Source organism: Sceloporus undulatus, chromosome 6, assembly GCF_019175285.1.
Source record: "Sceloporus undulatus isolate JIND9_A2432 ecotype Alabama chromosome 6, SceUnd_v1.1, whole genome shotgun sequence".
Classification (NCBI taxonomy): domain Eukaryota; kingdom Metazoa; phylum Chordata; class Lepidosauria; order Squamata; family Phrynosomatidae; genus Sceloporus; species Sceloporus undulatus.
The window spans coordinates 63,526,582-63,544,042 of record NC_056527.1 but is presented as its reverse complement, the minus strand read 5'-3'; the positions used below and the strand labels follow the sequence as shown (position 1 = coordinate 63,544,042).

At 41.5% G+C, this 17,461-nt stretch overlaps 1 protein-coding gene across 1 annotated transcript; it reads right to left on the bottom strand.

Moving 5' to 3' along the window:
• Positions 1 to 2,872: 2,872 nt before the first annotated feature.
• On the bottom strand, positions 2,873 to 12,159 carry EPDR1 (ependymin related 1). The gene is made up of 3 exons (XM_042475221.1): positions 11,894 to 12,159; positions 5,966 to 6,174; positions 2,873 to 3,739 (listed from the first exon to the last, which is right to left on the bottom strand). The coding sequence occupies exons 1-3, from the start codon at positions 12,127 to 12,129 to the stop codon at positions 3,549 to 3,551; spliced, it is 636 nt and encodes a 211-aa protein (XP_042331155.1). The 5' UTR covers positions 12,130 to 12,159; the 3' UTR covers positions 2,873 to 3,548.
• Positions 12,160 to 17,461: the final 5,302 nt, after the last annotated feature.

Here is a 17,461-nt window from a genome sequence, read left to right as displayed (position 1 = left end):
CCCCAAATCAAACATCTCTTTTCCAATTCCCTAGGACATTCCTTTGGAAACCTCATTGTGGTCCCCAAATCAAACATCTCTTTTCCAATTCCCTAGGACATTCCTTTGGAAACCTCATTGGGGTCCCCTCTCTACTCCTGGATTAATCATAAAGTCTTCACCCCTACATTCAGAGGTGTATTCCAATTCTGGGGGGAAAGTGGGAAATAAATAATAATAATAATAATAATAATAATAATACACATTACCCTTCCTCCTACGCCTGGAACTTCTTTCCAGAATACTTATACCCTGACCCCTTCCTTCTTCATATCTTTCCTCAAAGCCCACTTTTTATATGAAGAGTTGTAATCCAATATAATCTAGAGATTCCCATTCCTTGTTTTGATCACAAGTTTCTCTGTTCTTTTTGTTACTCTGTAAAGTTCTATGCATACATAAAATGTCTGTACCCAAAACACAATATCCATACTTCTTTATTAAGTGAATGCATCAGATTTAAAGGCACTAAATCTTACGTATGAGGAGGAACACAAAGACATCCAATGGCCTCATCTCTAACTTCCTCATGCTGAATGGGAAATGCTCACTGGGTTGGGGATGGGCTTAGTCATGCTAGGTGTTGGTTTATTCAATAGAAAGAGATTCATTATTTATATGATTTCAATGGGCCTTGTTTAAGCATGACTAACTAAGGCGGGATACAGACCACCCAAAAAGGGCGGTCTGCCGCTGCCTCCATTTCCACCGGCGGGAAGCCTAAGCCTCCAAACGTCAAAAGTGCCATTGGCGCACTCGCAACGTCACCTGGGCACCACAACGTGCAGATGCTAGGCGTCCATTACGTCAAAATGGTAGCGCCCATGTGAACAGAATTAAAAGAGACGCCCCCAGGCAACCCTAGTACGTACAGAGTATGTACTTCGGTGCCCTTTTGTTCAGGGCCACAGTCTATGTTCACCTGTGGGTGTATTGAGTCTTATATGTGATAAGAAACCCTGAATATCCAGGATTTGGTTGCATGTGCTGAAGTATGTGGGTAGACAGGTATGTCATACACTTTTCTAGAATCAATAATGCAGTGATGATGCTGCTGTACTTTCAAGTGACCTTTAACTTACGACAACCCTATCATAGAGGTTTCTTGATAAGATTCTTAAGTTTGCCATTGCCTTCTATAGATGTTTCTTGATAAGATTCTTAAGTTTGCCATTGCCTTCTTTGAGACTGAAAGAGTATGGCTGGCTTAATGCCATCCACTGGGTTTCCATGCATGGACAGGGATTTGAATTCTGGCCTTCCAGAATCCTAATCCAACACACAATTATATCACACTGATTCTAATAGTATTTGGTACACTTACATTAAAAAAAAAATACATTTCTAACATGTTACAGTCTTCACATTTTCTCTTTCAATTTTACACAGAGGATCTTAAGTTTGCAAGCCATTCAAGCCTGGAAGAAGTCTCTATAACCAGAAGCCCTCTTCAGATCTGTTTCTGGTACTGAAGCTGCCACTGATGTATTCCAGTAGAGAATATGAGCACTAGCTAGAACTAGAGGAAACGCATGAGTTGGATTTTGCCTGAACAATCAAGAGATTTTGTAGTCTGTCTCCTTGTGAGGAGCCTTCGGCACTCCAAGGTTTTTGGGTCTGGTTCTCCTTCTTGGGCCCTACGCCACCATTTGTTCAAACATACATACTGTATTGTATTAGCCTATCCTTTTTCAACACAACCCGTTCCATATTTCTTCATTCGTTGATTAACCTGGTATGCCCCCTGTAACTTATTTCTAACAGCACCCATATCTCTGATCACCAGGAGGTAACAAAGTGGCTACAAGAAACACTCTCCATATATACAGTGGTACCCCGGGATACGAAATGCGCGGGTTACGAAATTTCCGGGATACGAAAAAGTCAGATTGGCAAAAACTGTTTCGGGTTACGAAAGATTTTTCGGGTTACGAAATTCATTTCGGCGCGAAATTCAAATGCTATAGGCTTCCAGCGCTAACGGAAAGCTATTTCGGGTTACGAAATTTCCGCGTTACGAAGGGAATGGCGGAACGAATTAATTTCGTAACCCGAGGTACCACTGTACTTCTCACCTGAAATCTCCTGAAGGCCACAGATCCTGTCTAATCTCTGAAGCTAAGCACAGGGTGGTACATGGAAAGGAGAATGCCAGAATATCATGTCTGAAGAGTTATATCCAGAGGAAGGCAAATGGAGTAAACCAACTATGAGTATTCCTTACCTAACAAAATCCTATGAAATTAATGGGATCGCCATAAACTGACAAGCAATTTAAAGGCACATAGTTTAGTGAAAACATCAATGTGAAGACTTTTGAGTCAACAACCTAATGGCATATCACTATGTGTGTATTACAGTTATCTATTCTAAGCTGCCTTGTATAGTGATCAAAGAAGGAATATAAATCTTCCAAAGAAACAAAGTAAATATAAACGATTGCAGCAGTAAGTAGAACACTTAGGGATAATTCATTACTCCTGATACTACACCATTCAGCTAACATTTAAGCAAACATCCTAGATTTTTTTATGCATGGACAATTTTTATGCAAAAGGAAAATTTAATCACAACAAATTCCATTTAAACAAAAAAAAAAGTTTAAAAAATTATGATGCAATCAGTTACAGAAGCCACGTTACGGTAACAATCTCAGACCCTAAATCATGCTGGCAGAGCATAAATTTCTGTCAGTGCACTTCCACTGAACTCATTCTTTCATCTCAGTTCAATGGGCCTTCTCAGTGCCAGAGTGCACCCTGTGGTGAATTAGAGGCTAGAAGGATGGAGGGCCCCCAGACAGCATTTGGCTACAGTTCTTCAGCTGGGACAGACATCATTTCCTCAGCTCTCCAGTGAGTCATTGGGCTTCCTGCTGGAGCCTTCAGTGACACGCTGGAGATCCTGGAAGCCAATGTCTGTTCTTTTCTCCCAGCTGTGGATCTGCAGCCAGATGCTGTCGAATACCCTTCACCTCTCTAAGCCACTAATTGACAGTAGGGGGTGTTCCAGTGCACTGCACTAGAGGGAACACTGCACAGGAAGGTATTGACCTCCTTCCACAATCACAGACAAAGAGCATATGATAGTGTAGTGGGAGGTAATGTCAGTGTACATCACCAACAGGATTCTGGCCTCTATCTCTTGCATGTAATATAGTTTATCCATCTCTTGAGAATTAATAAATATACACAGTATTTTAATATGCTTTTAGGTGCACAGTGTACATCTTAGAAAATATAAATAACAGGTTATTTAAGAACATAATGTCAATAACAAGCCTATAAACAATGCTTCTCCAATAATTATAGAACACAAGGACAATGGTGGAATGAGACCCTGAAGAGGAAATGGGTTTCTTCCCCCTTTTTGCCTCAATTAGATATCCCACTCTCCAAAATCACAATTGTATAAAGTGCAACAATCAGATTAGGCATCAGCAGCTAATTATTAATTATAATCTATATTATATATCTATATTGTTTTCACATAGAATCCAAAGTTTACTATCAGCATGCATCTCTCATTTCTTCTGGCTGAGCTGTCTGGCAGGTGCTTGGAGGGATGAATACAGATGGGTCACTTATCCCAAGCTTTAGATCAAAGAAACGAGTGGAGGTTGTCACGCTGTAGTTCTTTGTGTATGTTTCCTGAACTGGGTAACAATCCTTGACTGTGTAAACACCAACCCAGGTTTCAACTGCAATAAAACACAAAGTATTATTGTTTTCTATGTGGAAAGGATAAATAATTTTTATTTATTTTTTACAAAAATTTAAATCAAAATAATTCTTTATTTATTTGAACTCAAATTAAAGATTAATGCTACACTCCTCAAGCCCATCTATCCTGAAATTCACTCTGGTTGAATTCAGTAGGAATGCTTTGTCTTGGCTGCTTTAAAGATTATACTGTAATATGAACAGTGTGAGAGGCATTTAAACTTAAAACATACTTCAGCTTAAATTCAATATTAATACCTTTTTTAGTTCCACTGTAAATGCCAAATTAAGATATCTGATAAGGTAATACAAAAGGACCAAGGAACCTGTGGTCCTCCATATGTTGTTCAACTCACATTTCTCTAAGCTTCAGTTAATAAAGGCAATGATGAGGGATGATGAGAACAGTAATTATAAGCTTCTTGAATGCCAAAGTTTCCCTCCCTTTTGATGACGTATTAGAGAAATGGCCACCAAAATGGTTCTGTTAACATAAGAACATACCCAAAGATCGCTTTCTTACAAAAGTGGGTGCCAGAAGCCTCTTGATCACAAGTACACACCACTGACACCATACCTTTCACTGGATCAGATATTATTTTGGAGTTGTTATTTTTTGAATGGTAGAAGATGGCTTTCAGGTTATACAAACTCTTGTTCAGGATAAATTATGAGATCATTAGCCTGGCTCTCCAGATCTTGTTGGCATGTCAGGCTAATGGCTATCCAGCTGCAGAGGTGTTGGCATAGCGTTGGCGTGGAGATATGCTAGTTTCAATGATATTCTGATACCATACATGATGTCACAAACAGGATAGACTCCAAGTCTTGGCAAAGTGAGAACCAATTCACCATTAGCTCAAGATTCAACACTTTTAAGACAGATCTTCATGACAGTTTGTGCTATGTTTTAATACAGCTTTATTCACTTTTATCATAGGGGGGAAATAATGAAATAATCTGCAGAGGAAATTCACATATCTTTACTTGTGTGTCTTATAAAGGAGATCTGAAATGAGCCAAACATTTTAGTCAGCCTTTGTTATCATTAATGCGAATGAAGTGAATATGTCTCTGATGATGGAGCCAACAGAACTTCAAGGAATGCTTGAGAACAGACTGTGTGTGTGTTTGTTGCATATTTATCTAAACCTATGGCGAGGCAGCCATGTTTGCAAACTTTATGGGACCATATAACAGCAGTCCTTTGGGTGCTGCAGCAATTCATGCCAGGCTGGGAGTGCAAAAACTTTCTAAAAAGTCTTTTTTAAAGTTCTGAAGTTTTCAAAGCCACCTTGTAAATGTAGCATAACTGCTAGATGAGACGACCTTCAAGCCCTGAAATGTTGCTTATAGTTCTCTTCCACCAGAAACAGCCCCAAATCCCTTTCACAGTTGATGAATGGATCTGAAAAGTAGGGGCAATTTTTGCCACCTCCAGTATTATAGAATGGAACACAAAGGAAGGCCTCCTAACTCAAAGTGTGCGGCCATTTAGAAAGAGATTAAAATATAACCCATCAGCCTGAACTGACTCCAATAGAATATTAATATCTCCAACTACCATCAATATTTAATAGCCTAGACAATGCTAAGAAATTATGAGGTGAGCATTCCATCAACAACTGGAAGAATACTGTAATAGGAAGGTGGCACTCATGCACCTCTGACAGTATAATAACCCACCCATACATTGTTGTCTTACAAAGATGGGTGCTAGTGGTGTCTGGATGTAAGACTGAAATTCATAGGTATAATCCTATCCTTAGTTATTTAAGCTTAGCCAACTGGATATCTTCAAGGTCATGTCTCAATAAACAGGTAAGACCATACAATGAACCCTGCTCACAAATAAAAGTAAAGGTATGCCTTATGCTACTTGTGTATTCCAAAAACTGAAAAAAATCCTAAATTCAAAGTTTTTTTGGTTCCAAGCATTTCAGGTAAGGGATACTCAACTTGTATTATAATTTTGTAAGGGCCAAGACACAGCAATGAAAAAGAAAAAGAAAGATGTGGAATCACCCTCAGAGAAATTGAAGAAAGCAAAAGCTTTGTTTATAAATCTACACCATTTATTTCTTGGAGGAAAGGAGACTAACCTTGTATTTCTGGCATGTTATAACACTATAACAGTAATGTAGGAACAGAATGTCTGGAGTGTGGTAAACAAATAATTTTTAATTAAACCAATTACTGCTTACATTTTCTAGCTTGCTTTCTGTCAGACCATTCCTGTACCATAATTTGGTCATCAGGACCTCCAATGTAATACTGATCTTCATAGGTTGAATTGTCAGGAATATCAAAAGGATCCCATGGATCATTCAAAGGCATCTTGGAACACAACTTCGTCACTTGTTCTATCTTAAACATCACTGCATCTTTATAGAGGTATATATATTCAAAGAACCTGGAAAATTGAGACAAGAACAGAATTAATATCCATGAATTCATGATACAACATCTGCTGAGATATAGGCTTTATCTACCCAACACATTTTATCTAGGACACCGTCTTATACTTAAAGCATTGAATCATCCACCACAGGGTGTCAAGCACATTTCCTTTGTTGGCCTTACCTGGAGATCCCCACTGTTCTCCAGTGATCTCCTATATAAGAACTAACCAGGCCCAACCCAGCTTAGTTTCCAAAATAAGACAAAATAAAATGTGTTCTGCGCAATATTGTGTAGTTCAGGAAAACCTATGGAATTGTATTTCTGTGTAAGGAGCAATCTGTGCATTACCAGCAAGAGACAATTTCTGGGATTTATTTGGTGAACCCATGACCATTAAACTGGTATATAACTGCTATAAGCTTGTAGCAGAGTCATGCTTCAAATCTTCCTTCCTTCTCCCATGATAACGAACAGCCAGATCTGCCTCAGTTTTAACACCTCTGGATTGGATAAGTTAGACATTGCAGTCAGAAAGTTGCAAATTGTAGGGTATGATACAACTATATATCTTCCAATAGTTGGTAAGGCTATGATAAAAATAAAGAGACATTTAAAAACCAAGGAATTTGCTGAGAAGAATGAGGAAGAGCAAAGGGACTATGCATACATCTTTATCTATCAGTCCTTCTATGTAAGTGTCCCCTTTCCTATTTATCATGGAGTTAGTTTCATAAGCCATGAAAATAACAAATTTCTTCCTTAATTTATCCTAGTTTATAGGTATTTAAAATTCATACTCACCTATATGCAGGCTGAAGTGGTACTAGCTAGAATTTGAGTCTACCACATTCTGTTTCAAGTAAACTCAATGGATATACTGTAGTCAAATTACATACAGTGGTGCCTCGGGTTACGAAATTAATTCGTTCCGCGGCTAATTTCGTAACCCGAAAAACCTTCGTAAGCCGAATTGCCATAGGCGCTAATGGGGAAAAAAGCCGCGGCTCTGCCGCGGCTCCATTTAAAACAGCGCCGGAGTTTTTTTCGTAACCCGAAAAAACTTTCGTAACCCGAAACAATAAATCCCTATGGGATTTATTCGTATCCCGAAAAATTCGTAACCTGGGTATTTCGTATCCCGAGGTACCACTGTATCTCTAGATTCTTTGGTTCTATGACTTTAGTTTTGATTGCAATAGCAGGTGAAGAACCACTTCTATTCATGTAACATGCACAATGTGGAACTTGGAACCAGTTTTATCACCTGCTTTTTCTTGCCATAAATACATGTATTTTAGCCAGTTCAGGCAAATTAGAAATTAAAAGAAGATCATGAAGTGTTAATTATGGCTGTATTCCAGCAAATCTAGTTGCTTTTCCAATAATATTTTAACTACAATTTATTCATTGCCCTTCTGGCATCTCAGATCCCTCTCCCGAAAAAACTCACAAACTATAATTTGCCAGATTTTCTTTTCACATATTTGTGAAAGAATCATTATACTCTAATAAGAATTGCCTTGTAATCTTCGCACTAATCCACTTTCTTAGCATACCAGCTAAGAGCCCCCTTCCTTCAACAACAAACTCTAGAATGCTACTCAAGGAGCAACTTTCTGTGAGGAAAAGAAAGATCTAGTTTTCAGAAGTATCTTTTCTCTTGTAATTTTTTATATATATGTACACATGTCTGTTTGTCTACAGCAACTGAAGAGCACTGTGAGAATGGAAGTGATAAACAGCCTCAAGGAACAGAAACGCCAAAGCATAGGATTCAAAAGATAGTGCCAGAGGGAGGACTGGTATTGTCTTCTTTCCTAAGGCAATAGGGCATCAAGGTACTGAGTCTGTGCATCCAGAAGTTTTCTCTCTTATTAAGCATGACTGGATCATGTAGTTTCTTTACAGGAAAGGTTGTCACAGTGGAAAAAAATGTGCCCTTCAGAAATGAAATGTTCTGCAGCAGATTGTTGGTGACAGTTGCTGTTTTATGTTTCCTGAATCTTGTGTCAAGAATCTTGTGTTGGAGATCAAATTTGCATTAGAATGAAGAATATGTTTTTACTCTCTGTCATTTAACTGGGAATATTTCTCAGAAAGTTGTAAAGTCAAGCAATGATCTCCTGCTGACCACTATGCTTTGAATCCAATTTGTTCTTTTCCCAAGCACACTGGATACATGGATCCAGTCTTTCAGTTGCAAGCACAGGTACCATTTCCCAACCACTGAAGATGCCCTTTATATATATGGGTACAAGATTTGGTTTTTGCCAACTGGCAGTAGCCTTTCTAGATTATTTACTATGAAAAAATCTGCCATTAAAGGATTCCACCAATCACTACTTGACTTCATCAGATCAGCAGCAATACCATTTGATCCAAAAGCTTTTGCTGGATGACAGTATAGAGGTTAATTCCAGATTTCCTGTCTGTATGAAGGGCCATTTTGGTAATTCTATAGGCATGGAAACATCTAGATACACACACTCATTAGAAGCTTCTTCAGGAATTTTGATGTTGTTGTTAGCTGCCTTCAAGTGGATGAGATGTCAGGGTGAGAAGGGCCAGCATGCCCCTCTCAGCTTCACAGCAGCGGTGGTGGTTTCCTCCTGAGGAGGAGGCCACCTCCATGGTGAAGAAGGGCAAGTGTGCCTGTATTGGTTTTGCTGCGGCAGCAGCTTCCTCCTCGAGAAGTGGTCACCACTATGGCGAAGGAGAAGGCCGAGCAAACCCCTTTGGCCCCATTCCCCGCTAGTCCCTCTTGGCAGCCAACCGCCACACTGGGTGACACCAGGGCTGGGGATGCCACTGCAGCTCCCTATGCATGTTGAAAAAGATAGATCTATAAGTTTCGCCACAAAAAATGGAAATCGTAAAAAAAGTGGGGAATGCTGAAAGAAAGAAAAATCGTATCGGGATGTGCTTTGGAAGAAGTTTTAAAGTGGTTTCTAAAAGATTTGAAATGTTTTTGTTTATCTATGCAAAGCTTACCTCACCTGGTAGTTTCATTTCACATGTGCATAGCATTAGTTTTGAATTTAAAACTTTGATGAAACCTGTTGAACTGTTCTTTTTTTTGTGGTGCAGGAACCTTCCCTATTCTTTCCATGATATTTCGACCCCTGGAACCAAAGTTAAAGAAGTACAGCTCAAGAACACACTTACTTTGTCAACTGAGGTATACCTACAATGCCATTTGTCCTATCCAAATTCTAAGACAGTGATGGCGAACCTATGGCACCTGTGCCAGAGGTGGCACTCAGAGCCCTCTCTGTGGGCACATGTGCCGTCGCCCTAGCACAGAATTTGCCAGAGTCTCTTACTAGAAAGCCAGAGGGACATGGCACTTTGTAATAAATAAGTGAGGGCTGGGTTGCGGTTTGGGCACTCGGCTTCTAAAAGGTTCACCAACACTGGTCTAAGACATTGGCCTGTTACAGACAGGCCAAAATAAAGCTGCTTTGAGTCACTTTGGAGGTATGGTATTTCAATGATACATGCGTCCTAAGAGTCCAAAGGCCGCACCAAAGCCACGCTCCGGTACTAAGGACTGGAGTGCAGCTTTGGTGAAGCTTCCAGACTCTTAGGACTCATGTATCATTGAAATACCATACCTCCAAAGTGACTCGAAGCAGCTTTATTTTGGCTGTCTGTAACAGGCCTTTGATTCTATATTAGGGTTATATCAGACAAACTCATTCTAGAACTAAAATTATGAGGTGATTTTTCTTTCTTTTAATAGGTGTTCTTTGAAAGATAGCAGCTGTGGCCACAGGTTGAAGAAGTGATGTTTCACTATGATTCTATAGACTGTATAAACTCAGAGCTCAACAATATTTTGTTTGATCGCCAAACATTTTTAGATGATGCTCAGTTCCCAAACTTCTCCACCAGTGGGATGTTAGTTTTCGGTACCCTGCTCTTTCAGATTCCTTACCACAAACCAATTCCTGCTCCAACCCTCTTTTTTTAAAGTTTCCCCCAAATTATGTGCCAAGCCACATTTACTAAAGTTTGAGGATGTAGTGCCAGAGAATTGGCAGGTTCTGTCTTCCATTAAACTGTGTGGAGCTAGAAACACGCTTGAGTGCTTAAATGGATAATGGCCAGAATGACTCAACAGCTTGTAAGATCAAAGTTTCCCAGAATTTACTTGTATAATGTTAAAAAACGGTTTATGCACATCTGATTTCTCCCAAATCTTTCCAAAAGTGGAGCTAACTTTTTAAAAATCCAATGGCCTGTTACAGACTGCCAAAATAAAGCTGCTTGGGGTCTCTTTGGAGGTATGCTATTTAAATGATGCATGGGTCCTAAGAGTCCGGAGGTCGCGCCAAAGCCACACTCCATTCCTAAGCACTGGAGTGCAGCTTTGGTGCAGCTTCTGGATTTTTAGGATGCGTACATCATTTAAATAGCATACCTCCAAAGAGACCCCAAGCAGCTTTATTTTGGCAGTCTGTAACAGAATCTGTGCGCAGAGGTCAAGAAGAAGAAGCATAATTCCTAGCTATAATAATTTGTTACTCTGTTATCCTTGTATTTATCGCCATCTTCTTGATGTATCTTTTCAGTTCCTTTGGGTAGTATACAAAATAAACATAATATTAATCTTGCGCCTCCAGCAGTGAGCATTGAAAGGTGAAAAAGAGTCAGTGGCCACAGAAAGACTGTGGCGCATTACAGACGCGCCGAAGGGGCGTGCTAGGGTTAGGAAGGGGCATGTTAGGGTTGAGAAGGGACGCCCCTCAACCCTAATACGTACAAAATGGCGGCGCCCGTCCACACGGGGGGGGGATTTTGACGTTGCATCTGGCCGTCGCACGGTGGAAGTGACGCCGCAAGTGCATAACTAGCGCCTCGCGGCACCACTTCTGGGTGGCAGAAAGAAGCACCATTTTGGTGCTTCTTTCTTGCTGCGCCCAGGAACTGCATGGTTTGGCTGCTGCGGTTCCCGGATGTAGCAAAAGGCGGCGGCGGCAGCAGAGCACCCGTCTTGGGCACTCTGTAATGCGCCAATGGGTGTTTTGTTCCAATATTGTTGTCTTTGGAGAAAAAACTGTAAATAGTACAGAGCACATCATCTCTGGAAAACATCTTTACAGCAAACCCATCCTCCAATTAATCATTCTTCTATACCACAAGAAGAAGGTACAAACACATGGCTGAAGGGACTCCAAGATGCTCCAACAGTGCTCCCTCCAAATCTTTAGGGGGGAAACAGGAAGAGGACTTACTCCAAACAATAGCACAATAAAAATGGAGTGTGTGCACACAATGTGGATGGTGGCCATGTATGCACTCCATGGAAAACGTATTGTGTTGCAGTCCCACCTGACACACAGTGGTGTTTCAAACAAGTTTTGCTGGGCAAATACCAGGCTCCAAACCTGGAACTGTAAGAGCCCCCCAAAGTAATGTTTCCCATTTATAGATTTCCATGTTCTTCTGCCATCATTTTTAATCACCAAAATAAAATCATTGCTCTGTTCCATTAGAGTCTGGGGACATTTCTTTTCTGATGGTATCCAGTACTTTTGTCTGATCTTTGGCTGATAGATATGCTTTATAACATGTATTCCATTAGTAATCTGTTTTCCCCTGCCATCCCAACAAACTCCAGCTCCCAGAATTCCATAGCAGAGAGCCAGACAAGTTAAAGCGGGTCCAAACCGGGTTATTATTCCTGCAAGGTGTGTGTCTGAGAGAGAGAGAGAGAGGGCACCTACTTCTTGCAAGGGATGAGGCCCTTCCTCTCCTCCCAAACCCGGAGGCGCTGGTTGGGGCTGTCGTAGGCCAAGGCGGCGCGGGTGTTCCTGCCAGTGCCATGGTCGTACACCACCGTCCTCCCTTCCCACGCCTCTGGGGCCTTGCAGGGGGACGAGGCCCAGCAACAGGGTTCCCGGCCCGATAGGGACAAGAGCAGCAGGGCCCCGCAGAGAAGCCCCACCGACGGCGCCGCCATGGTCTGGGCCTAGCTCCGCCTGGCCTCTGAGGGAAGGCCCGCCTCCGAAGGCCGCTCTTTCTGGGGGAGGAGGAGGAGGAGGGCCTGGGAGGCGACGAGAGCCAGACTCTGGGTCTGAGAGGGACGCTCTCTTCTCAATAATAATAATAATAATAATAATAATAATAATAATAATAATAATAACAACAACAAATATTTATTTATCGATACCCCGCTCTTCAGCCAAACCCCCCTTCCCAGAATGCCATAGCACACACCCAGGGAAGGGAATAGGGATATTGGGTCCTCCTGCTAAGTCACTGGTTGAAGTAGGTCACAATTTCAACTGACTTTGGACCCAGTATGTTTCCCCTTAGGGCTCTGCTTTCCCTTTGGATAACCATTATGGAAGCTGTTAAAACAAGGGACAGGGCTTGCCCTCATAGGGAATCATTGGGGAATATTTGCCCCAGAGGGAATCATTGGGGAATAATTGCCCCAGAGGGATTCATTGGGGAATGTTTGCCCCAGAGGGAGTCATTGGGGACTGTTTGCCCCAGAGGGAATCATTGGGGACTATTTGCCCAGAGGGATTCATTGGGGACTGTTTGCCCCAGAGGGAATCATTGGGGACTATTTTCCCCAGAGGGAATCATTGGGGACTGTTTGCCCCAGAGGGAATCATTGGGGAATATTTGCCCCAGAGGGAGTTATTGGGGAATAATTGCCCCAGAGGGATTCATTGGGGAATGTTTGCCCCAGAGGGAGTCATTGGGGAATGTTTGCCCCAGAGGGAGTCATTGGGGACTGTTTGCCCCAGAGGGAATCATTGGGGACTATTTCCCAGAGGGAAATCATTGGGGGGGAATGAGTTTGCCCCAGAGGGAGTTATTGGGGATTATTTGCACCAGGTGACAACTCTAATGTGGGACGACACCACTGTTGTTCAACATCTGGCATTTTGGCAGAAACAGGCTGTGGGATTTGCCTGCATCTCTTTAAAACGCTGAAGAGATGGTGGGAGTGGGGTGAGAGTCAGTGGGTAATCTAAGTACTGTACATGCCCCCAGATTTTACCCTTGACTTATCCGGACATATCAAATCCATAATTCTGACCTCAAAACTTGCCCTCAACTTTTACATGAGGTCAGCTTATAGTCGAGTATATATGAAAATAGAACAAAAAACATTACTAGGATTGTATGGGTGTCGTATGGGATGAGGTCAGGGGGGGGTGACGCCATGATTACTGCACCAACCCTAGTGATGCCACTGTCTTGAATAAAAAGTTCCCAGCTCTTTTTCTTTTTTAAAGAAGGCTCCTATCTTTGATAGGTGTGTGGAATACAGACACAACTTGGCCTTCTCCCATTTATTCCTAAGAATAAGTTGTGTTTGGTCTTTAGGTGTATTTGTGTCTGCTTCAAGTTGGCTGTCAACTTATGGTGATCCCATGAAATTCTATGGTTTCATAGGCAAGGAATAAACAAAGTGATTTGCCAATTCCTTCCTCTGAAAATATGGTTACAGTACCTGGTATTGTTGGCAGTCTCTCATCCAACTTTACCTATCGGCCATTCCCAGTGTAAGTTGTTGAGCTTACACTGAATATTCAACAGGCAAAGCTCGGTTGGGAAACCAGGGTTTGAATCACAGCTCAGCCATGGCAATCTACTGGGTGACCATAAACAAGCCACACTCACAGCCTCAGAGGATGGCAATGGCAATCCCCTCTGAAGAAACTTGCTAAGAAAACTCCACAATAGGTTCACCTTAGAGCTAAGGTTGCCATAAGTCAGAAATGACTTGAAGGCACACAAAGCAAAGTTGCAGAGAATTTCATTCAGTTCATTTTTATAAGGATGTACTCAAATTTGCAAATTTCTCATCAACGGGATGGAAAGCAATTGAAATTTTACAGATGTGAGGGTAAGGGAAAGTGAAACGGCAGATTCACTCATCCCTGATACCTGGGAGAAAAGTAGTTATATAGGGGTATCATAAAGTTTTAATTATCACCCTTACAAAAATTTGACGAAAGTTTGTTTTGATTTGTAATGGTTAACTTACTCTGCAAGACACCATCCAGATTTACACATTTTCCCCCAGTGTTTTCTGACCCTCTGAATCTCTCTCTCTCTTTCTGGCTTTTCTTCGCCAATGAAGATTCAGGAAAGACTCGTCCTGCACTTTCTACAAGCGCATTGATGACTAAAAAGACCAATCCTAGATAAAGAAGTCCGGTTGCAGAAAGCACAGCAGAAAGTCTCCTTGGGTGATGTTTCCAGGTTGTGGTTCTTTCTGCGTTGTCGTTTCTCTTCGAGACTCGTTTGGCATTAGCTTTCAAAAAAAGGCTGCAGCATCGTGGATAGTGGCTCTTCATGCCTCCCGATGCGAGCCAGGGGTGGACCATTGTTTGTGATCAGTTTGGATGAGCCTGAGATGTTGTTTCAGTGAGTCCTTGTATCTCTTCTTTGAAGCACCCCTCTTTCGCTGACCTCTGAATACCGTTATTGTAGAAGTTGGCAGATTGCATCTTATGAGGATTTAGACTTTAGTCACGTCTGGCACAACTGTCACAAAAATAAGGGACACAATGAGCTGATTTTCTCAACATCATGCACTTAGGGACCAATGATGACTCTGACAAAATTTTATCAATGTACCATAATAACTTCTGGGTGATAATTATTGCTTTACGTTACCCCCCTCGTAAGGCGCAATCTGCAAACTTTTACAATATAGGTATTTGGAGGGTCAAGAAAGCTGGGGGAAATTGTGTAAATCTGGATGGTGACTACGTGAGATAAGTAACAACTACAACTAAAACAAACTCTCATATTTTTAATGGTGACAATTACGATAGTCTCTTGTACACATCCACATCAACAGTATCATTTATGAGAATGGAATTAATTTACCTTTTCCTGAATACCTTTCAAAATGCGACAGAAATCTGGAAAATTGGTTTGATTGTATTTATGAGACAAACAAAAAGGATTCCCAGATGTGTGTCAGACCACAACAGTTATTAGTGTTATTTTACCTCTCTAAAAGGTTGTTGTCAGTGGCACACAGGTCCTTCTCAAGTTCTAAAGGAGAGAACAACCGTGCCGATGGTGAAGTGAAGACAATGTGAATAGCACAGACTTTCCAGAGCACAGAAAAAGAACAAGTCAGTCATTTATTGTATAATTTACAAGTTTCATAGTTCTACCAGAGGGGAAAAACTGAACACACGGATCACATGAACTGATGATACACACCATTTTGTTTGTTGCTGTGTGCCTACAAGTTGTTTCTTGGCTTACGGCAAGCCTAAGGCTCATAGAGTTTTCTAAGGCTGAGAGTGGATGACTTGCCCGAGGGCATTTGGTGGGTTTCCGCGCCAAGCGGGGATTTGAACCTTGGTTTTACGGTTGTAGTTCACACTTCAGACCACTACACCACACTGGAGGATATCACACGGGATGGGAGGCTGTCAATTCGAAAGAGAAGATAGCGAGTTCAATTCAAAAATTCATGCAATTACATGATTCTTATCACAGTTTAAATTGCTTAATGCCTCCCCGAACACGACCCGAGTTCTGTGCGAAGTAAGCCATCACTCGGTGGGGTTAATTGCGAATGGCACCCTTGCGCATGCTCAGTGAGACTCCAGATGACTGGAGCATAGCAATTTAGACAAGTGAGAGAGAGGAACCAAGGAACCCCACAATTACAAAAGAGGTGGGGGGGGGGCGGGAAGAATGGTTGAAAGAATATGCACTATTCACGTTAAAACATCACTCTTGTCACGTTAAAATGTGAATATAATGGTACCAATAGCTCTGGGTCCTGCCTCAAATTAGCAGGCAGCAGCCCTCCCCCCCAGCATGTTGAAGGACAAGCGGAAGCAAACTCGCGGAGAATTGGGCATGGCTCATGGGACCCCCCCCTTTTCTGGATTGTGTGGGGGGGGAAACCAGGACCAAAGGAGCATGCACCACAACAAACAACAGCACACTAAGTGTGTAAGTTGCCTAGGAATAGGGTGTGACTTCGCTAGTTCACCAAATTTACTTACTGTGGATTGACGCGTGATTGCATTCGGAGTGCGTTTGGACTGCCAGCAATCGCAGTGTGGTAACTTTTTGCGCAATAACGTGAATACGCATGATTGCGTTCAGGATGACACTGGATATAACTTTCAGTCAGTCATGTGAAAACTCTACACTCTGGGTGGATACTTTACTCCATGCCATTATTAACATAAAAGTTTCTCCAGAGTATCCAGAGTCGTAACCCAAAATTCAAACCACTAGAACTACACTTGCTGGCTCCCACACACAACTTATAGCAATGCATTTTAAAAACCATTGTTCAAAAAGATTTTACTGTTTATTTTAATTGAGTTTATCTCCCAGCTTTTTTTCTGGCATGGGATGCAAGGCAGCTCCCATGAAATAAACAACAAAGTACTAAAAACCTATTTGATAGAAAAGTTTTAAAAAACCACCGAACAGAGTTTTGTTAAAAAACACTAATTACAACACTTGAAAACACACCAGAGCAGAGCAAAAAGGTAAAGTGTATCACACCTTTTAACAAACACCTTCTCCAGTAACTTAAAAACAAAGCCCTGCCTAATAAAAGACTTAGAAAGAGGAAGACAGAGAAAGCTGAGACACCTCCATCTGCTTCCACAGTTTGGGAGCAGCCACTGGGAAGGCTTTCTCCCCATTCTCACCAAAACACATCTGCCAATGTCCAAAGATAGGGCTTGTGTTAGTCCATAGACTCAGTATGTGGAGAGATCTTGGAGCACCTAACTGAACGAAAGAAGTTGGCAGCATGAGCTTTCATAGACTCAGTCCACTGAACTGAAGAAAGAGACTGAAGTCTATAAGCTCATGCTGCCGACTTCTTTCGTTCAGTTAGGTGCTCCGCAAATCCTCCAGACCTGTGATGTTGGTGGCAAAAAGAGAACAAACATGGGTTCCTTACACAAGGAGTGTCGGTCAACGGCAAAGTAAGCTGACTTAAGAGCCAGCATGGCGTAGTGGTTTGAATGTTGAACTACAGCTCAGGAGACCAGGATTTGTTCACAATCTGAGCCTTAAAATCCATAATAAATAATAATAATAATATAAATTTATTTCAGCCCGACCTTCCCCAAAAGAGGTTACAACCATAAAATAAGTCAATAACAATTGTAAAACAAACATAAGTAAAAATCACACATCATCTTTACCTACTTAGTAAGGTGACATTGGGCAAGTTTTAGCTTCCATCCGCACCATTTGGAAAACTTTGATCACAGGAGAAATAGTTGTACCTTTGATTGTTTTATTTACAAAAGCGGGGTACAAAT